At 42.3% G+C, this 22,133-nt stretch overlaps 2 protein-coding genes across 2 annotated transcripts in view; one reads left to right on the plus strand and one right to left on the minus strand.

The window, feature by feature from the left end:
• The window catches only part of LOC120521313 (complement factor B-like), a 51,579-nt gene extending 50,464 nt beyond the window's left edge, over positions 1 to 1,115 (plus strand). The window contains exons 10-11 of the mRNA XM_039743025.1: positions 122 to 288; positions 741 to 1,115. Of these exons, the coding sequence (XP_039598959.1) occupies positions 122 to 271 (150 nt within the window). The 3' untranslated portion in view covers positions 272 to 288; positions 741 to 1,115. The remainder of the gene's footprint in view (positions 1 to 121; positions 289 to 740) is intronic.
• A 5,796-nt stretch (positions 1,116 to 6,911) lies between these two features.
• LOC120521304 lies at positions 6,912 to 19,263 on the minus strand. The gene is made up of 5 exons (XM_039743019.1): positions 19,174 to 19,263; positions 16,159 to 16,244; positions 13,840 to 14,424; positions 12,273 to 12,824; positions 6,912 to 7,585 (listed from the first exon to the last, which is right to left on the minus strand). Exons 2-5 carry the CDS (start codon positions 16,237 to 16,239, stop codon positions 7,148 to 7,150), a joined length of 1,656 nt encoding a protein of 551 aa, XP_039598953.1. The 5' UTR covers positions 16,240 to 16,244; positions 19,174 to 19,263; the 3' UTR covers positions 6,912 to 7,147.
• Positions 19,264 to 22,133: the final 2,870 nt, after the last annotated feature.

A 22,133-nucleotide genomic window follows, 5' to 3' on the forward strand; every position in this document is an offset into this window, starting at 1 on the left:
TCTTGTATAATGGTTCATTTTTTAAGAATAAAAAAATCATATTGACAGGCAATTTAAATATATTATCATAGCAATGCAGCTTTCTTTTTATGACTGATGCTAAATTCATCTGTTTTTCCAGGTCGGAGTGATAAGCTGGGGTAACAAGAACCTGTGCCAACCAACGCGAAGACATTCTGATCCAGACTCGCGCGACTACCATACCAACCTTCTTAAAGTTCAAGACTTTCTAGAAAAGAAGCTTCCACACCTCAAGTTTATAAAGAAATAATTTAAACATTTAACTTAGTAAGTGTGATACTATTTTTGTATGCTTAACTAAATAAGTGCATGTAATGAACTGTGCTTTTCTATTCTGCTAAATAGACTCATAATATTTAAGTTGAGTGCTTTATTTTAGTGTGAGTTTTATGTTAGAATTATTTAGATGATGGCTCTTAAACTATCTGACCAGGACTTTGTTTTAGAGCTCAAATGACATTCTGTACTCCAAATGTTCTGTAACTGAAATAATATGCAAATCAGCTCATTTGTATATTAATATTCAAAAGGTAGTTTACCAGAGTGTAGAATTATGGAAGAAGATACAATTCAGGAGTATATGCAAAGATAAAATGAGTGGAAATTGTTAAGAGTGTCACTGTTTATTAGAATGTAGATATTTAGATAAAGTAATCAGTATGTGTTTGCTTATAAGAATATGATTTGGGGACATTAAGATGAAAATGTTTCGTGTTTAGCCAAAAGTAACTCAATCAACAATCAACCAGACCACGGGGACTTATCGGTTGTCCCAGACCTTTGACTGATGCAGTATCTCGCATAAGGCAGGCAGTCAGCAAGACACTATAAAAATGAGGATATTTTAAAAATGTCACTAAGAGAGTGACATCATTATCACCTGGAAGAGAAGGAGACATCCTTGTGCCATCAACTGTGCCACCTACCATCCCAAAGCTCACTAGCATCCCAGCTGAAGAACACAACAGACTCTAAAAGCTAAAGCGGCCGCCTAATACAAAGCTCGCTGTGTGACTCTGATTTCAATCGTTCAGGTTGCATATCTCATATAACATTTATGCTTGGGTTTTGTGCATATATAAAAATATAAGTGGTTCTAAGAATAAAAGTCTGAGTTTTGCTTCATTGAATTTTGTCTGCTTGTTTACTGGCACTTGCACTAGCATAGCTGATGAGTGGCCATATAACGCTGTGTTTGCCGATAGTTACATTCTTTCAAGTGCGGCTCATGGTGACCCGGCAAGGGAGAGCTTTCTAGCAAGCAATTGGCTTCTGTTAGATTGGGTAGCCCCTTTCAAAGGTACAGCAGCTTATCCGACTCGGCAGGAGCAGCCTTCACAACAACAACATTTATTTCTATAGCACATTTTCATACACTGCGGTGGGCTGGCGCCCTGCCCGGGATTTGTTCCTGCCTTGCGCCCTGTGCTGGCTGGGATTGGCTCCAGCAGACCCCCATGACCCTGTGTTAGGATGTAGCACGGTATGGAAGATGACTGCCTGACTGACTGACATCTTCATACAAGTGATGTAGCTCAAAGTGCTTTACAGGATGAAGAAAGAGAAAAAAAACAAAATATAAAAAATAAAATTAGGCAGGACTACTTACTTACATAGAATAAGTCAGGTCTGATGGCCAGGGAGGACAGAAAAAAGAAAAAATAAGACGGCTGGAGAAAAAAAAAAAACAAAATCTGCAGGGGGCCACGAGACCACCCAGCCCCTTCTAGGCATTCTACCTCACATCAATGACCTCAATCAGTCCTCAGGGTATTCAGGATTCACATGGAAGACTTGATGATGAAGGTCAATGTGGACTTCTGGCCTTCAATCCATCAATGTAGGGACATCACAGTGCTTTGATCAGGTGGTGGTGGCACAGATCGCCACCACAGAAAACCGGAAAAAGAACAGCAGAGAAAGTAGGTGTTAGTATGGATTTCGGAGCCACCATGAATGATATTGATAATTAAATGCATATACAGAAAATCAGGGTTACACTAAAATGAAGCTCTGAGAAAGCCATGTTACGATAATGTGTTCTTAGCAGTTTATTAAAGTGCTCCACTGTATTAGCCTGGCGAATTTCTATCAGTAAACTATTCCAGATTTTAGGTGCATAACAGCAGAAGGCCACCTCACCACTCCAACATGCTGAGATTTCATTCGTCCAACGTTGTGCGTGACTTCCCAGTATAAAACTGGAATCAATATGTATAACACATACCAATCTCAAACTAGGGACAATTCACCAGTCCTCCTAACCTGCATGTGTTTCAAATGTAGGAAGAAACTTGACACAAACATAGGCAGAACTTGACAACTTGACCCAGGGAGGACACGGGACATGAATCCTGGCCTCCTTACTGCAAGGCAACAGCACTACCACTGCACCACCGTGGTGATCTAACAGAAAGGTACGCAGTCTTATCTTGTCATCATAATCTGACTGTATCCAAATAATCATTTTAAACCACCGGTATATACCATACTTCACTTCAAAACCCTCTTTAGTCAATCATCTCCAGATCATCTTTAACCACACTTCAGTTAGGAATCCTTCAGTCCTCACACCCTGGACATTTTCATGCTTACATTGTAGTTGCTGCACAATTGTCCTTAAAGGTGGTCCCATCACTACCACACATGGTTCTTTTAGTTCTGCCCTGTCCATTAGTTCATGTGGGACAGTCAGACACCCCTATTGTGAACACAAAAGTAACATTAGAAGATTCTCTACAAAACATTTCCAATAACGACTCAGGACTCCATTACAGATTTCAAATGGACAGTGCTGGACATCATCAAGCCACCCCGCCATATGTTGGCTTCACAAACCTTCTCTGACATAAAGAGGTTTACTAAATTTTTAAGCTCAGCTAACTGAATGGTCTTTTGTGTTTCCTCAAACAGATTTTCCCATTTAGTTTCACTTCCGATGACTATGATCTACCATGTTTTCAATACAACGTACATACACTGCTCAAGAAAATTAAAGGAACACTTTGAAAACATGTCAGATCTTAATGGGAAAGAAATCCTGCTGAATATCTCTACTGATATGGACTGGGTAATGTGTTAGGAACAAAAGGAAACCACATCGTTTGATGGAAATGGAAATTATCAACCTACAGATCGCTGAATTCCAAGATAGCCTGAAAATCAAAGGGAAACAATGATGCGGAAGATAGAGGAGTCTGTATTGCCAAATTTTCATTGCAGCAACTCCAAATCGTACTCAGTTGATTGTATGGCCCCCACATGCTTGTATGTATTCCTGATAACGTCTTGGGGGTTGCATGCTTCTAATGAGACGATGGATGGTGTTCTGGGAGATCTCCTCCCAGATCTGGACCAGGGCATCTCTGATCTCTTGGACAGTCTGAGGTGCAACCTGTTGGCGTCAGATGGGCCGAAACATAATGTCCCATCCAGAGGTGTTCTATTGGATTGAGTTCAGGTGAGTGAGCGTGGGGGCCAGTCAACGGTACCAATTCCATTCATCCTCTCGCAACATGAGGCCGGGCATTGTTGTGCACCAGGAGGAACCAGGTCTGACAATGGGTCCAAGGATTTTATTCCAATACCTAATGGCAGTCAAGGTGCCATTGTCTAGCCTATAGAGGTCTGTGTGTCTCTCCATGTATATGCCTCTCCGGACCATCACTGACTCACCACCAAACCGGTACTGCTGAACGATGTTACAGGCAGTATAACGTTCTCCATGGCTTCTCCACACCCTTTCATGTCTGTCACATGTGCTCAGGGTAAACCTGCTCTCATCTGTGAAAAGCACAGGATGCCAATTCTGGTATTCTATGGCAAATGCCAATCAAGCTCTATGGTGCTGGGCAGGCAATGAGCACAGGGCCCAATAGAGGACATCAGGCCCTCAGGCCACCCTCATGAAGTCTGTTTCTGATTGTTTGGTCAGAGACATTCACACCAGTGGCCTGCCTGCCTGCAGGAGGTCATTTTGTAGGCTCTGCCAGTGCTCATCCTGTTCCTCCTTGCCCAAAAGAGCAGATACCGGTGGGTCCTGCTGATGGGTTAGGAATCTTCTATGAGGGGCCCTGTCCAGCTCTCCTACAGTAACTGCCTGCCTGTCTCCTGGAATCTCCTATATGCCCTTGAGACTGTGCTGGGAGACACAGAAAACCTTCTGGCAATGCCACGTATTGATGTGCCATCCTGGAGAAGCTGGACTACCTGTGCCACCTCTGTAGGGTCCAGATATGGCCTCATGCTACCAGTAGTGACACTGATCTGACCATAGCCAAATGCAAAACGAGTGACAAAACAGATGAGGAGGGAAAAATGTCTGTGGACCAAAGCAGCCGAAACCGATGAACAAGCGCCTCTGCTACTTCACTGACCAGATTAACAGCCCACAAGTGTCATTGACCTGATCCCATACTCTCATTATAAAGTCTTACTTTCATTTTTTTGAGCAGTATACTTGTATTCTAATGATTATTTGTACCTCAGTGTATTTATTATTCATTACATCTGTTTGCTATATTTTCCCCATGTTCTTTTCTGAATGATACTTCTTTCTATCACATTTAAGTTCCCATTTTCTCCTCTTTCTGCTTCATCAGAGAATGGTCTCAAGATGACTGTCCATTTCAGGTTCAGGTGCTCAAGTCTTGGAGGTGACTGAGTGTAACCGTTAATCTAAAGTTTATTGAAGTCACACACCACCAACAGAAGTGCTGTTCTTCATATTATAAAGGGTCTGGGATTAACACTTATGGTGCTGGCCATGATATGCTTATGCAACTGGTAGAGAACACCTCAACAAAGATGTTGAAGAATTAAGGACAACTCTCAAGACGAAAGGCATAAAAGTACAGAAAGAGTTTGTTAGTTAATTCAGTTACATCACACTCAAGCAGGTGACCATTTGGGCTAGAAGGATAATGAGCAGATGAGGAATTAAGGAGAACATGAAATCAGGCCATGTGTGTGCAGAAGTATTAGAAAGAAAGGAGTGAAGAGAACGTCCTTTAGGGGAGAAAACAGGAGTTATGGGAGAGTTCAGAACAGATCAAGACACACCGAGCAGGCTGCGACAGTGCATGAGAATCAAGCAAACATGAAATTATTTTTAATAGATATGGACACAAAGTAGTTTTATATAACTTCTGTAGTTAGGTTGTATGTATATGTAAAATGATTTTAAAATGAGTTAGAGTCCCCCAAACAGAATTTTTTGAAGGCTCGTTTTCCTGGATTTGGGAGATGCCAACAAGTCCAATGCCTCCAGCTCAGGATCACTAAACTTGAGGAGGAGGACGAAGTAATTAGTCCATATCAGTCTAGAGAATTAAACTTACAGAAGGGGTCTTGATCAGGGGCACTCCTAAAGTGGCACTGGATGATGGGTCATGGTCTGAATTTAACACACAGTAAGTGATACATACTGTCCACATGCATCTAGCCCAGAGTTGGAGGTGTCCCGACTGTTTTCAGGAGCTTGTGGAACAGGATGGCTAATCTGAAAACTCTGAAGTGGTAGACATGAATGAAAAGTCACAAAAAGTCCCACCCAAACCAGTCCAAACAAAGAAAGGGAAGTAGTGACAGTAGGGAACTCAGACACTATGGGATCAGAGATACGGGTGTACATATTCTCATATAAGTCTCATATTGTGTATTGCTTCACTGGTAAAACAGGTAGAAAACCTTGATGTGTAGAAGGGAGTTTTGGCAAGAGATGGGATTAATTCAGTTGGCTTTGTCCAGGATGAAATAAATGACATACATAAGAGCAGGCTGTAAGGTGTGTCATCCAAATTTAAGCAGCCGGGTGCTTAGCGGAGGAACAGAACTGACATGGAGGTCATCTTAGATATCTTAAGCACAAGTCCAGGTAAAAGTGAGGATATTAGAAGATTTAATATATGATGTAGAACAAAGGAATGTGTTACATTTGAACCAGAGGGACACTAACATAAGCTTAACATTTATCACAGGTAAAATAATCAAATCACTTATTAAGGAAAAGCAGCAAACATACGGATCAGGTGTGATAGTACATCGGTGGATTGGACGGAGGATTTCGTGTTACAGTAATATGCAAGAATTTGACGAGTAACCAACAAACACACACCAGTATAAAACTGTAAGCCACTCTGCTGGTTGGTCTGTCAGGACGGCTCTCCTTCAGTCACTTGTCCTTCCTTGACTCTCACTGCTGTTCACCTCGTTGTGTCCTAATTGGACAGCACAATGTTGAGTGGCCCCAGTGGTCGGACCTGCTGCGTTTAATACTTTAAAACACTCGACGGTAGTGAACTCTTCAATATGAGTCTGTGATGACAAAAATTAGGTTGTAAAAGTCTAAAGTTACGAGTTCTTCCTCTGTTGCGTAAAAATATTCTCAAAACAACTCCTGGACAGTGTGTCAGTCCAATACTGGGCCACACAAACCAACACTCAGAATCCTAGTGGGCAAATTTAATTAGAGTCCCTGTCAACAGAACACCTGGAGGAAAACCCACAATGGGACGGAGAAAACACACAAACTGCACCTGCAGAAAGAATGGAGGACACTGGATCTGTGAGGAAGTAGAAGTGAGAGAGACGCGGTCTCAGCAAACCATCATCATGTCCTAAATGGTTCCATCCTTCAAAATAAAGTTTTACAAAGGAAACCATATTGTTAGAATCCTAGTGGTTCAGAATGGAAGCCAAAAGTCTAGTAGGTCACACAGAACTAAAATTTTGTTAAGATGTAGAAACAAAATCTAAAGAACAGCAATCACGATAATTAAAACTGCACTCATTCAACCAGGGGAACACTAAAAGCTATGGAGTCAAAGAAAACCTGAAAATGAACGTGAAAAGTCCATTAAGGAACATTGTGCCCACTGATCTCAATCAGAACATCAGTGCCAACCTGTGGTTTGAGTTAATGTTGGGGGTTATTAAATATTAGTGTGACGGAAAGTCCAAAAGACAAGAGGGCCATACTGTCTGAATAAATGACGAGGACAGTGAGTCACTCCTACAGGTATTTGGGGGTCCACTTCAATGAAAGTGCAGAAGAAAGCGCAGAGCAAAATGTTCTTCCTTAGGAGATTGCATTCCTTTAACGTGGGAAGTGACATCCTTCAAGTCTTCACAACTCAGCAGTTTTACAAAATATCTTCAGACTCTCCTGATGTTCTTCACAGAACTTCTCCTTCAGATTTCTAACTGGATCAGTCAGCGTGTCGTCCTTCGAGGCTCCTGCTTCAAAGTGGGGCTGCAGAGGAGTCTGACAGTAGGTGACCGCGCACGTCAGACAGGACTCTTCTGCTCTTTCTCCAGACCCAGCATAAATCTGAGATGGAAGAGAACTAAGTATCGCCAGCTTTATTTTCTTGATATCTTCATTCAGCTCAGTGTTAATGTGCAGTTCAGGCCTCGTGGTGAAGATCTCTCTGCACTGAGGACAACTGCACACTTGGTTTTGTTCCCAGTAGTCAGGGAGGCACTTCAGACAGAAACTGTGACCACAGGGGATTGAGACGGGGTCACTCAGGGTCTCCAGACACAGCGAGCAGGTGAACTCATCCTGTAATCCGAAGAAGCAGAAAGAATCAGTCAGAGAAATGGGAGATTTAAAGAGACACCTGAGAGCAGACAGAGAGGACATCTGAGGGGACAAAAATTAGGAATCAGAGCTGGCTGTCTGCTAATGTTTAATTCACATCAATTTAATATACAAATTAGACAGACTCAGCACTCTATACACATTTAAAAAATGTAAAAATAATGAAAATAACGCTGAGTTAGGTGTTAATCAGATGTGGATTGTGACCAGCACCAGGTGGTCCTCAGCAGACTGAGACAGAAGTGGTTTGTAGTGAGGGGTCCATGATGGTGCATGGGGGAGTGGGAGCTCCGTGGTGCTGTAGTATGTCGATGGAGAGACGAGCTGATTGCTGATTGACGTTCTGCAGGTCACAAGTTGGTGGGCAGAAGGAGCCTGGCAGAGAGTGGAGGATGGTCTCTGCCACCTAAGAACACCCGATGGGGTGAGCTGAGAGGAGACACATAGAGAAAGAGGTGCTGGACTGGAAGAAATGGAGCTGAGTCCGATATCTGCATGGATTGAGACTGGGCTTTTAACTTATGTATTGGATCTTTTATTGTCCTGAAGCATTTATTTATTTATTTACGTACATATGTATGTATTTATTACGGTAAGCTGCACATCTGCACTTTGGAGTTTCTTTGACTTTTGTTTGATAATAAAAGCACATTTGCACTGTCAACAGTTCGTGTACAAGAGGGACACCAACATCATGAGATATGGCAGCTGTAGCCCACCCAGACCACCGCACTGCTAAACTGATCTTTTCATTCCAGCCACACTTCAGCTCTTGATTACTCACATTCTCTTTCTCTCAGTAAGTCCTCCTCTGTCAGTTGACTCTTATAGCCTGTAGAACTCAGCACCATTCAGGTGAGGTCCTTTTGAATGAAACCTTCAGATGTGTCCTGCATCACCTGCTGCACTCTTAACCCTTTAATGATTGTGTTTAAAATGTCCTTTCATGCCCCTTCATCACTCCTTGGAGGTGGACTAAATGGAATGCTCTCGGCCCACCTGAGCTTGGTCAAGATGTGGTGAGCCAGTGCATAATCGATCCCAGTGGTTTATTTATCGATGGGACTATGTTAAAGTGGATGGTAACATTTCTATTTGTCATCATCAGCTCTTGGACCAAACTGGAGACATGATTTTAACCTTCAGATCTGCACTGGACTGCGTTATTTTCCTAATATGATTATAGACTTTTACACAACTGAAAAATCTCACTTCAGCAGTGGCACTAAGCCACTCTGCATTTTCATTGCTTTATGAGGACCTGTTCTTTCACCACCACTGCTGTAGGGAAAGATTAGAACTGCCTAAATAAACCCTAACCTTGGTTTGGAGTTTTTGGACATTTTAACTTTTCTGGGGATTGATTCCCAGCTACGCTCACCAACAGACTAGAGGTGCCCAATGACACCTAGTTCCTCTGTGGCTGTTGCCCTTAAATGTGACTGACTTCAGACTGCTCTGGAGTCTTTGTGCTCCCTGATGCGACTGTTCAATCATCTTGTTCTCGGAATTAAAAGCCTCCATCTTAGTTTCTCAGATGGCCTACCCTATGAAGCAATTCTTCTGCCTCACATTTTTGGACCTGCCACTGGAGCAAACACAAGTGAACTGCCTGATGTACTGCAACTGAAGGCTAATCTCACCTTTGAGGCCCTTCAAGAACATAACATAAGAACATAAGTATAACAAATGTGACTCTGGCATACCCAGTGCTCCTGGATATGTTCTTGGCAGCCCATGGGGGCACCTGCAAGGTGATAGGACAGAAATGTTGTTCCTACATTGGGACACTTCTCACAATATATCTGACCGAGCCTAGAAGAATCTTTATGTAGCTGATCCAGTCTTTGCTCTGAATTGGCCATTAGCACTGAATACTGACTGGTTTCATTATTTTTCTTTCCAGTATTTGTTGCTTCAGTAACTTCTGTCATCATCATTCTTTTGTGTTACTGTATTTTTAAATGTACCGTGTAGCCTTTATGGCACCTGTCATCAACATCATGGTAGACACTTCTGCTCTCCCTTCTGATATTAGTTATGTTGCCTCATCACTTCAACTGCCTTTTGCTAATCTGGACCTACCTGAATCAGCTACCTTAAGTGAATGCTTATTGATTATTGTTGTTCTAGAAGAACAAAATGGGGGAATCGGGATATTTTACTGTTAAATATGATTTGCACTAATTGATTATATATTGTATTACTTCTGTTTGTGTTAACTGTTAGCTTTTTCCTTTATCACTCTTACACAGGACTTTAATTCAAACCTCTTGATCTGTGACCAAGTCCTGCTGCTACTTTAGCACAAGGTTAAGGATTGAGAACTGAATGAGTATAATGGAGGTAGCAGAATGTTGACTCCGAGGGTCTGTTTATCAGTAACTTGCAAGAACATGGGAGATGAAGCTAATCACGCACTTCTGAAATTAACCAGTGTATTTAAGAAATGTAATCAACAGCTCTAAGTCAATCAGTTCTGTCAATTCCTTCAATGCACTGAATAATGACTCCACGCGCGTATCAATGAAGCAATTTTTCTCCTCCTGAACTGGCTTAGAGAATCTGACTTTGACATCCCAGGGTCCAGGACAAAATAAGAGAAATGCAATCCCACCACAGCAAACAACTTTTGGTACCCATCTAAGGGTACTTACTGTAGTAAGTCAGGGTGACCCCCAATAAATAAGGGAACCCCCTCACCCTTAGGGTCAGGACACAGTGTATTGTCTTCCTCTCATCAAATGAGGAAGGTCTGCAAATTTTGCCAGAGACTGGTCCAACGATGTGGATTTGTATACGAGACAAATACACACACACACACCGATTTTGAGTTTTACATGTTAGATTCTCAAGCAGAAAGGCACAGTGAAAGGATTTCATCTTGAGTGAAAGGAATCTGAATGAACGAACTGACTCACATAAAGAAAATCCCATAATAACACAGAGACAAAACTAACTGGATAATAAAAGGGGAATTATTAAGCACAAGATCTTATGCCAGTGGTTCTCAAACTGTGGGGCGGGCCCCCCTAGGGGGGCGCAAAGTAACAAAAAGGGGTGTCGCGAAGATATGAAAAAAAGGAAACAAGAATCAAAAATATGACAAATACATCTATTGAAACCAAAACAAATTAACTTAAACTGCATTCTGATACTAGAAAAATAAATATAGAATTGGATAAATGTCGATAAAAGTGAATTAGGTATAATAAAATATGCATCTATGATATATCATTAATTAAAAAAGAACAAATTGGTATTAGTGGACTCCTTTCAAAAAAAAGCTAGGGGTGCGCAATTAAAACTATTATGAAAACTCAGGCCGCAAATACTTAAAAGGTTGAGAAATGCTGGCTTAAGGGCATCAAAGGCACAGTCATGAAGAACCACCTTAGCGAGGACCTGAGGACGACACCAAGCTTTATATAACAGGGCCTCAAATATTCAGATTGAAAACAACTAAATATTCAAATATATTCCAACTGAGGTTAATAATTTTGGATATTATATGTACCTTTGTGTGTGCTTCTTTTATACTTTAAACAGCGGCAGCAACAGCCACAGGGAGAACAAAATCCAAAAGGAGAAATTCTAGCGGTACTTGGGCAACTGTTATTTAAATGTGACGGCCATTAAAGACCTGAGAAGCTGCACCTTATTAGAGTGAAGAACCTGCACGACCATCTTGTCCACAGGTGATTTTCAGTTGCAGACTTCACTTACTTCATCTTAAAGAGTTAAGAGGCTGACAACCAATGAACACCCACCTGGACGTCCAATGCTTATAAATCACTGACTAGTAAGTGGGGACACAGGTGTTTTGGACCTCGAAAGCAGAAGAGAGGCTCGTCTGTGTGATGTCTTGTGTTGTGTCTTGTGTTTTATGTACCTCGACAGAATAGAAACAACAAAAAAGAGGGCAGAGATTGCAATTGAACTCTCAGTCCCTGGTAACCCTTCGTACAGCACCGGCTCCGTCAGGCATCAGATAAAGAGCTGAGCACTCAATTCTCTGAAAGTGTGAAACTGTGCTGGGAAGCTGTCACCTCATTGTGCAATTTAACTTAGCTAGCTACCATTTTTACTGATGTAAATTGACAGGCTTCAGTAACAAGATCAGTAACTGCAGTCACCACTTCTGACATTTCCTTCAGCTAGAAGGCACCTGATATGACGTCAGCTTCAGCGAGCATTAAACAACAGTCAGGGATCTTAGGCTTATAAATGAATCAGAACAGGATCAGATGTACAATTGTACATTATTAGGGCACTGGAGAAGTACTTAGAAACAAGCTGTGAAGATCAGAAAGCAGAGTGATGGGATTGAAGTAATCAGTTTCATGCTGCGCTCTGAAAGGGTGTGGATGATAAGTTTTATTAATGAGCTAACCATTCAAAATGACACAAAGGCTGACTTTGTAATTGATGCAAACACAAATCTGCACATAGCATATCAGGAGCAGCACAATAAATGTGAGGTCAAACAAACAACCTTTCTATTACAATCAAATGTCAACTTTAGACTTTAAATGAAACCTTTTTATATAATAATACTAATAAATTCAAGTTATACTCAAATAGTGACATTTAAATCTGACTGCCCTTTCTCCTCCTGATGTTTCCATTAAACACTAAACCCCATCACCTGTTCTTTTTCTTCTCTTTTTGTCTCCAGCTCGACCACTTCATGACCTTTGTGTCTGGTCATCACACACATCACGCAGATACACATCTCATCTGTTTTACAAAATATCTCCAAACATTTCTCATGTATCACACAGAGCTTCTCCTGAAGATTTCCATCTGGATCGGTCAGCTTATGGTCATTGAAGGCTGCTTTTTCAAAGTGAGGCGTGAGGTGAATCTGACAGAAGGAGGCCATACAGGTGAGACAGGACTTCACTGCTCTGAACTTCTTTATGGGACACACATGACACTCCACATCTCCAGGCCCGGCATCATTTTGAGATGGAGGAGGACCGATGGCCATCATCTTTATTTTCTTGATATCTTCATTCAGCTCAGTGTTAATGTGCAGTTCAGGCCTTGTGGTGAAGATCTCTCCACACCCAGGACAGCTGCACACTTGGTTATGTTCCCAGTAGTCAGGGAGGCATTTCAGACAGAAACTGTGACCACAGGGGATCGAGACGGGGTCACACAGGGAGTCCAGACATAGCAAGCAGGTGAACTCATCCTGTAATCCACAGAAGCAGAAAGAATCAGTCAGACAAATGGGAGATTTAAAGAGACACCAGAGAGCAGACAGAGAGGACATCTGAGGAGACAGACGTTAGGAATCAGCGCTGGCTGTCTGTTAACGTTCAATTCACATCAATTTAATATAAGTTTGTAACAAATTATGCTGACTCAGAGCTCTGTACACATTTATCAATGTAAAAAAATTAAAATAAAACTGAGTTAGGTGTTTATCAGATGTGTATTGTGACCAGCACCAGGTGGTCCTCAACAGACTGAGACAAGATGTTTGTAGTGAGGGGTCCATGATGGTGCGTGTGGGAGTGGGAGCTCCGTGGTGCTGCAGGATGTCAGTGGGGAGGCAAGCTGATTGCTGATTGACATTCTGCAGGTCACATGTCAGTGGTGGGCAGTAAGAGCCTGGCAGAGAGCTGAGGAGGGTCTCTGCCACCTAAGAACACAGGATGGGGTGAGAGAAAGAGGTGCTGGGCTGGAAGAAATGGACACCAGTGACCCCCAGTAAATAAGGGATATGACGTCAGCTTCAGTGAGTATTAAACAACACTCAGGGATCCTAGGCTTACAAATGAATCAGAACGGGATCAGATGTACAATTGTATATTATTAGGGCACTGGAGAAGTACTTAGAAACAAGCTGTGAAGATCAGAAAGCAGAGTGATGGGATTGAAGTAATCAGTTTCATGCTGCGCTCTGAAGGAGTGTGCATGATATGTTTTATTAATGACGATAACGAGCTAGCCATTCAAAATGACACAAAGGCTGACTTTGTAATTGATGCAAACACAGATCTGCACATAGCATATCAGGAGTGTCATGTGTTAGTGTGAGGTCAAGCAAACAACCTCTCTGTTACAATCAAATGTCAATTTTAGACTTTAAATGAAACCTTTTCATATAATAATAAATTCAAGTTATACTCAAATAGTGACATTCAATCTGACTGCCCTTCCTCTTCCTGATTTTTTTCCATTAAACACTAAACCCCACTCACCTGTTGTTTTTTGTCTCTTTTTGTCTCCAGCACGACCACTTTATGACCTTTGTGTCTGGTCATCACACACATCATGCAGATACACATCTCGTCTGTTTTACAAAATATCTCCAAACATTTCTGATGTATCACACAGAGCTTCTCCTGAAGATTTCCGTCTGGATCAGTCAGCTTATGGTCATTCAAGGCTGCCCTTTCAAAGTGAGGCTTGAGGTGAATCTGACAGAAGGAGGCCATACAGGTGAGACAGGACTTCACTGCTCTGAACTTCTTCTTGGGACACACGTGACACTCCACATCTCCAGGGCCGGCATCATTTTGAGATGGAGGAGGAGCGATGGCTATCATCTCTAAATTCTTGATGGCGTCACTCAGCACCGTGTTAGTGTGCAGTACAGGCCTTGTGGTGAAGGACTCTCCACACTCAGGACAGCTGCACTCTTGGCTTTGATCCCAGAGGTTGGTGAGGCACTTCAGACAGAAATTGTGACCACAATGCAGTGACACAGGGTCAGTCAGGGAGTCCAGACACACAGAGCAGGAATTCTCATCATGATATGTAAATAGTTGGTCTTCGGCCATTGTCTATGAGAAGGAGAAGCAGGCAAAGGTGAGAAAGAGGAGAGATTTAAAGTGAAGCCTGTGAGCACACAGGACACACATCTGATGGCTAAATAGTTGATGTGAAACCTGAGCCCAGAGAGTGAAGATCAAGACGTGACAACACAATAACAGAAGAGATGATCGATCCTAAGGTGTAAGTTTAATTCAGTTCCACATTTACTCAGAGCTCAGTACATTTATAAATGTTATAAATTGAGAATAAAACACAACACCCAAATCACTATAAATACATTAGTACCACAACCGCCAAGAAGACCTCAGAAAACCAAAACAGGGACTTGTTAGATTGGTCCTTTAATGCCAGTTGTGCTGGAGCTCTTGGTTACACAACTCTGCCCCAAACTCAGTCCTGTTGGCCAATTTAACTGAGGGGGTCCTGTTATCTTAGGGGGGACAATAGGTGTTCTTCAAGTTCTCAGAGTGGGGTCCTCATGAAATAAACCTTTCAGGCTTTTGTGGCTTCCCAGGTAAACTTCTAAACCATTTATTTTTCCCCTGTTCTTCAAAACCTTTTTTATTTTTCCTAATTTTTTAATTGTCATTAATAAGATACAATGAAGGAAGCAAACTGCACAGAGAAAGGGTGAAATATAGTGAAAGCAACAAAATGAAGTTAAGCATTTAAGTCTATAGCAAAAGCAGAAATATTTCTAAATGTTAAAATCGTGCCTCTGTGCTTTGTTAATGTAGAATAAGAGAAGAGAAAAAAAAAATACCAGCTAACTAATTGAGATCCGTGTTAGCAGTTGTCACTGATTATAAATCTGCTGGGAACAAAAACCTGAAGCCACTGTGGGTCCCCAGGACCGACTTTGAGAATCCCGATCTAGAGATTGTTAAGGAGTAACGTTTGATGTTTTTGAGAGAGATCAGAGTTACGCATGTTTTAGAGGGTAGCAGCTGATTGGCAGAGATGTCATGGCCATGTGCTTTTCTCCCCACGTGTGGGATGCCCCCCGTAAGAGCTGAACACGATCAGATACAGTGCCAACCTTTGACCTTAGAGTGTACCTACCTTTCACTTGGCCAGAATTACATTTTATTTTTGAATTGCTGTCTAAAGTTTGTCCTATTTCACTACTACCTGGGCAGAGCCGTGGGGGACAGCCAGTATATTTATATTCTGAGGCCCATATTTTCTGTTCCATCCTTCTCATTGTCCTCTCCTGTAATATTCCATTTACTTGTCAAGTTCTCCTTCTCTTGGATCTTTCTGTTCTTTATCGTTCCTCTGTTGTTTTCAGGAACAATTTCTGCAAATTTAGCCTGAGCTTTGATTTGAAAACCTCCTGACTCTGTTTTTAAGTTTCTTACAGTCCTTCTACTCTAACCTTATTCTTGTTGAGCAGTCTGCTGCTAGGATTAATGGGGCGAGCAGCTCCAGCTGTTTCTAAGTCCTATGGACAACTTGTGTGGATTAGCTTAATGTCCTCATAGTGTTTATGGGCCTTCGCTCATCCATGATTAACTCCTGCTGTTTGGGTGGTTTTTATATCTACTGATGTTTCAGGGCCTTCACTCATCCATGATTAACTCCTGCTGTTTGGGTGGTTTTTATATCTACTGATGTTTCAGATTATTCAGATTATTTCATTAAAGATTTAAAACCTAATGAAACTCTGACTGCTCATCTAGTTTTAATGTATTACTTCATGATTTGCTATAAATTGTCATCCTTATCTTTATTTAACTCACCGTCTTCATCTTGAATGCCATCCTGATCTTCACCCCTTCCTCCTCCAGTCTCTTCTTGAGTGTACTCAGTGGCGCCCCCATCTGTTCTGTTTGGGGACACAAGAGGACACACATGTGGTCTCAGCAGATTTCACTTTTCAATTCCTACTTCTCTTTCTGAATGTCCCGTGTTCTTTGGATCACATTTGTTTGACATTTTAATGACCCGACTTGCTTTATTCTTTTATGTTTCTCCTCATGTCGACACAGAGTATGTGACACACAATACATGGATCTGAATAAAAGGTTAGGACAGGAAAAGATGAACAGAATCAAGATGGAGTTGGGGTTTGTGGAGAGCTACAAGTAAAATAACAGACTGTCTGAAGGGATACTGCTATACAAGTCAGCAGAGAGGATACAGGAGAAAGTAGGGAGAAATGACACCTTTTATTGGCTAACTAACTAGATTACAAATGCAAGCTTTCAAGGCAGCTAAGGCCCCTTCATCAGGCAAGGTGTAACCGGATTCACATGCAACTGAAAACCCGATGGAAGAAACTAGCCCACTTAAACCGGATGGAAGAAACTAGCCCACTTGGACAGCGATATCTTCTTCTTGACAGGTTACACCTCACCTGATGAAGGAGCCTTAGCTGCCTCAAAAGCTTGCATTTGTAATCTATTTAGTTAGCCAGTAAAAGGTGTAATTTCACCCTACTTCCTTCTGTGTCATTCTATGGTGTCAGGGATGCCGGGGCAACGACCCGGCCGGGACGCCTTGAGGGACCGGAAGAGGGTCTACGCCCACCCTGGTTGCTTTGGGGGCCACGGGTAGAGGGCTTGGAAGCACAACCCTGTAAGGACCCGTGGTCACCGCCAGGGGGCACCCCAGTGCCTTGGGGACTGTGGACCTCAGCATTTCCGCCACACCAGGAAGTGCTGGGGGTAAGAGGAGCAGGGACACCCGGAGAGCTTCCGGGAGAACAGCCAGCACTTCCGCCACACTGAGGCGTGTCCATGGAGGGGTGCCGGGATACACCTGGAGCTCATCCGGGATGAAATAAAAGGGGCCATCTCCCTTCATTCGAGGCTGGAGTCGGGTGGAAGTAGGACAAAGCAAGAGAGGAGAGTGGAGGCGGCCCGAAGAGGAAGGCATTGTGTGGCCAGGACTGTGTGGGGGTTCGTGTGTGCACTGACTTTTGAACTTGTAAATACTGTAGTTGTGAATAAACGTGTGGTGGTGATGAACAACATGTCTTCCTGTCTGTGTCCGGGCCGCGTCCACAATGGCTAATATAGTACAACACTCTACAGCAGAGAGGATATTCTTAGAAGATTTCACATTGGTGATGAAGAACTCAAAAAAACAAATTAAAGTCATGGTTTGCACCACTAAACACTCTTAATATGTCAGGCAAGGAAGGAGCTAAACTCGATTATTCCTATTATATGTGGACTTTCTTCATCAATCTATGCAAAACTGTCTATTGTTCATCTTTAAACTGTACATACAATACAATACAAAATACAATTTATTTTTGTTTAGCCCAAAATCACACAGGAAGTGCCGCAATGGGCTTTAACAGACCTTGCCTCTTGACAGCCCCCCAGCCTTGACTCTCTAAGAAGACAAGGAACAACTCCCAAGAAAAACCCCAGTAGGGGAAAAAATGGAAGAAACTTCAGGAAAGGCAGTTCAAAGAGAGACCCCTTAGGTAGGGTGGGCGTGCAGTGGGTGTCAAAAGAAGGGTGTCAATACAATACAATACACAGAACAGAACAAATCCTCAATACAGTATAAAAATAAACATTTTAGAATTAGGGAGCAGAATTTAACAGTAGATGATATCACATAATATGATTCGGATTTGTTTAGAGTCCTGGAGACCTCATCCATCAAGCTGCATATCCATGTCTCTAGATTCAAATTATTCTAAACATCTCAAGCCCTGGACCCTAATTGTGAATGCCACCTTCCACGTAGCTTTGGCCCTGGTAGGACTTTCCTAAAGGTAAACCGTTATAGTAGAAGACATCTCTCTCTGCTTATCCATCAAATATGGCCATTGCTACTCTCTAATGGCAGCGTTTGTGTAACAGCAGATGAGGTTAGACATTTGAGTAATCAGATCACTAATTTTCTACACCACCTTTCTAGCAAGTTGATTACCTCCACAAATTCTAAAGCATTTTCAATAAACTAAACGGGAAAATGATGTCTTATGTGATATAAAACTAGAAGGCATCACCTCACACCAGAACTCTCATTCGTCTCCTTTTCTTTTTCTATTTACAGCAAAATGTGGTGTCTTAGGAACAGAGGAAAGGGAATTAGAAAAAGAGAAATAAGAGAGTGAGTGAAATAGAGAAGGAAAAGAGTGGAAAGCAATAAGAGTAAAGAACAAAAGAATAAAGGAGAGAGACGATTGAAAGCGGGCCAGCACTTGTGAGACCCCCTTATACACACACACACGGTCCACACCAGCAAGGGACATGAAGTGTCAAAGACACTCATCAGGATGAACACATCAATAAGATCACAAACTCGTGCGTACAAATTCCTCACCACTCAGACGTTCAGAAGACTGCAGAATGAAAACTGAAGCTTCAGTAACTGAACAGAAAGAGAAAAATGGCCGCTGTTAAGAAGGCCTTTGCAACCTCAGATCTATTCACTGGTCCAAATATGACATAAAGTGACATGCAGCTCGCTCATAAAATACAAAGCAGGCTGCTGATCCACCACTCAGTGTCCATCAATCAATCAATCAACATTTATTTATATAGCACATATTCATACAAAAAAATGTAGCTCAAAGTGCTTTACAAAATGAATAGAAAAATAGAAGACACAATAAAAGATAAACATAAATCAACATTAATTAACATAGAATAAGAGTAAGGTCCGATGGCCAGGGTGGACAGAAAAAACAAAAAACAAAACTCCAAAGGCTGGAGAAAAAAATAATAACATCATAAGCACTGGGACATCTTGGGGTCAGCTGTGGTTAAAGACTTTGTTGGTAGACTCACCAGCTCTCGCTTTATTTTTTGGCAGTTCCTTCTTCACCACAGACAGTCTTCAGGTCCTCTTAGTTAGATGAGTGTGACATGAAGCGTTCCACTGGCAGAGCCAAACAAGAATGAGCAGACCAGAATGTGCTGAGTGTCTTTGAAGTGCCTGGGGGTCTCTTTGTGCCTTTGTGTTCTAGTACAACTTGTAACAGAGTTTGACATTCCAAAGGCTTCAGCCCTACATGGTGAGACGAGCTACAGGGTTACAGTGGCAGGGACTGTCACTTCTGTCACAGGGCCTGCCTTATCAGTATGTGACCCTCAGTCTCTGTGGGTGAAACAGGCGACTAATGGTCATCACTTGTGTATATCTGAACATTAGAAATGTGATGTGACGTGTCTCCCAGTTCCTTTACTTCTTCTCCTGTTTCTGTTGGAGTTCCTCAGCCTGGTTCATGCAGCTAATAACAGTGCTGGTTATTAATTAGTGGCTCTTGATTATATTTGTTTAATTTGAAGGGTGCCCTGCTATTTAATAGGTTACATTTGTAAGCAAAAAACACAAATTTCCCAGTAAAGGGTAGTACTAGGGTGTTGTACCGTGTTAGCCATTATGAATGTAGAGAAGAGTGTAAGAAATATCCCGACCACAAAAAGACAAGATAACGCAGCGTCCACAACACACATGTTTATTTGCAATAATAATTCCGTGTATTTACACAGTCCAGTCCTGGGTTCTCCTGGCCGCCTCCACTCCTGTCTTCCACCCGACTGCAGCCCCTTGATTGGAGTGAGGCGGCCCCTTTTATCCTGTGCCTGATGACAGATTTCCGGCAGCACTCCCCAGTGTGGCGGAAGTGCTGCCCTTACACCCGGAAGGGTATTAACCATCCCTGGTCTGTCAGCACTTCCTCATATCCCAGAAGTGCTGTCCCCCAGGGATCAAGGACCGGCCGGGTACCCAGGGAAAAGAAGTGCCGCTCGGTTTCTCGGTTCCTCCTTCCTCCAGGCATCCCGGCAGCGCAGAGTTCCTGGCCGTCTATCACAAGGGTAAAAGAAAGGTTTGGAAATATGAAATGTACCTTCTGCTACTAACTTACTAACGTAGAAAACAAAAATCTAAGATTACATAGAAATATTTGCACTGTACTGTATGTGAATGCTTGATCACTCCTGACCTAAATGTGTCCTCCACCAGCTCACTGTCCACACTGCTAACCAACATTTTCCATTTCACAATGGTCGGTTGTGGGTCCGGCTCCATGTTCCCTCTTCCCATTTTGGGAGCCTCTTGAATCCAACACTGTCTGTAATGTAACTGAATGAACTGGAAGATGGGGACAATTCACACTTGTAGGATGGAGATGGTGTAAACGTGTCCAAGTGCTTTTATTAAAAAAAAAACCAGAATAGTGTCCAAATAAAATGCAGTGCTTCAAAACTTCATAAATAAATAATTCATAAAAGCAATGAAAGATGGCTGTTAAAATCAATAAACAACCCTATAAAACGAGGTTAGAATCAGCAGGCTGGAAACTGTCCTTCATAAAAACCTGATGACTTCTCCGTTTAGCTGGCAGCTCACCAGCTTCTCTCATACAGGCCCTGCAACAGGGGAGTTGCCCTATGAGCAGGTGCAGCTGACCTTACTTCTGTCCGGTTCCTTCCGTCTCCTAGCTCCATACAGCTCATCCACTGGACCGAGACTCGGGTCCCCAGCGACTGGGGCGCTCACACTGGGGCTCTCCCTGCCAAGCCTCCTCGACTCCCGCTGACTTATGGGGCGAGTTGTCTCCACTTCTGGTCACTCCGGCTCCTCTAAATTGCTCAGGTGGAGTGACCGCTTCTTACTGCTCGTGAAAGTTGGCCACACACTCTTTCACGGCTCTCCTCCCAGCTGCCTGCATTCACCAGCAAGCCTGCTCTTCCTGCCTGCTCCCACACGCATTGGCTCTTTCTTCTCCTGCCTTCCTCTTCTCTCCACTAACCTACATTCTTCAATCTTTATTTTTTTCCTTACTTCTCCCTCTGCACTTGGTCATGGAGACCAAAAGGGAGTCTTCTAAATTTGAATAGCTCATCCTAAGTGATGAAGATGGTCATCTCGGCTCACCGCCCGCTGCTATATTTAAGAATTGATGGCTAAACAACTCAAGTGTGTGTTATGATTAAATACAATCTTAAATAAATTAGAAAAATAGACAGAAAAATGGACATGTGTGTAATAAGTGACCCTGATCAAGACACCAATAAAGACAAAATAAAGTGAGTGGGTAACCTGCCACCATCGACACTCAAATTGACAGATCACTACACCAACTGCAGCTGTCGTATGACGTTAACAGACCGGCAGATGGTGACGTCTTTAAGGCCGACACATCTTGACCAGGGGGTATTCCATGAAGACCATCACTTAAATTGAGACGTCAGGCTTATCTGAGCCAGTTTTACTTCAACCAAAGAGGATTATGGAAAGTTCTTACCAGCATGAAGATGAATATTAGCTGAATGTTGTGTATCAAGACTTTGATGAGAAACACAATGTCAGAGAAGTTTCAAAGGAATTATTTCTAGCACGACCAACTCAACAAACAGCTGGACCTTCCTGTCATGAACCCTGGCATAGGGTGAGTCCTGTGTGTCACTTATGTGAAAGGACATTAGTCACTAGTTCAGGGTGTCAATTTGTGCATATAATAATAATAAAAATGATAACTGTCTTTACAAAATAAACACACCCACAAGCTGAGTGTCAAAAATAAATCAGAAAATGGGAATGTAAGAGGATCTAAATACCAAGAAAAACGAAACACTCAGGTTTTAAAGAGAAATGTATAAAATAGGAAGAGGACACCATGACAGCATAGTTGGCCACAAATAAAGTCAAATGGCAATGTCAACAATTGGATAACTTCTGTCTGAGATAACATGAATCACACAAAGCTTCATCTTCTGCCTCCATTTAATGAATAAGAAAC

The sequence above is a fragment of the Polypterus senegalus genome, chromosome 2 (assembly GCF_016835505.1).
Source record: "Polypterus senegalus isolate Bchr_013 chromosome 2, ASM1683550v1, whole genome shotgun sequence".
In the NCBI taxonomy this organism is placed as follows: Eukaryota; Metazoa; Chordata; class Cladistia; order Polypteriformes; family Polypteridae; genus Polypterus; species Polypterus senegalus.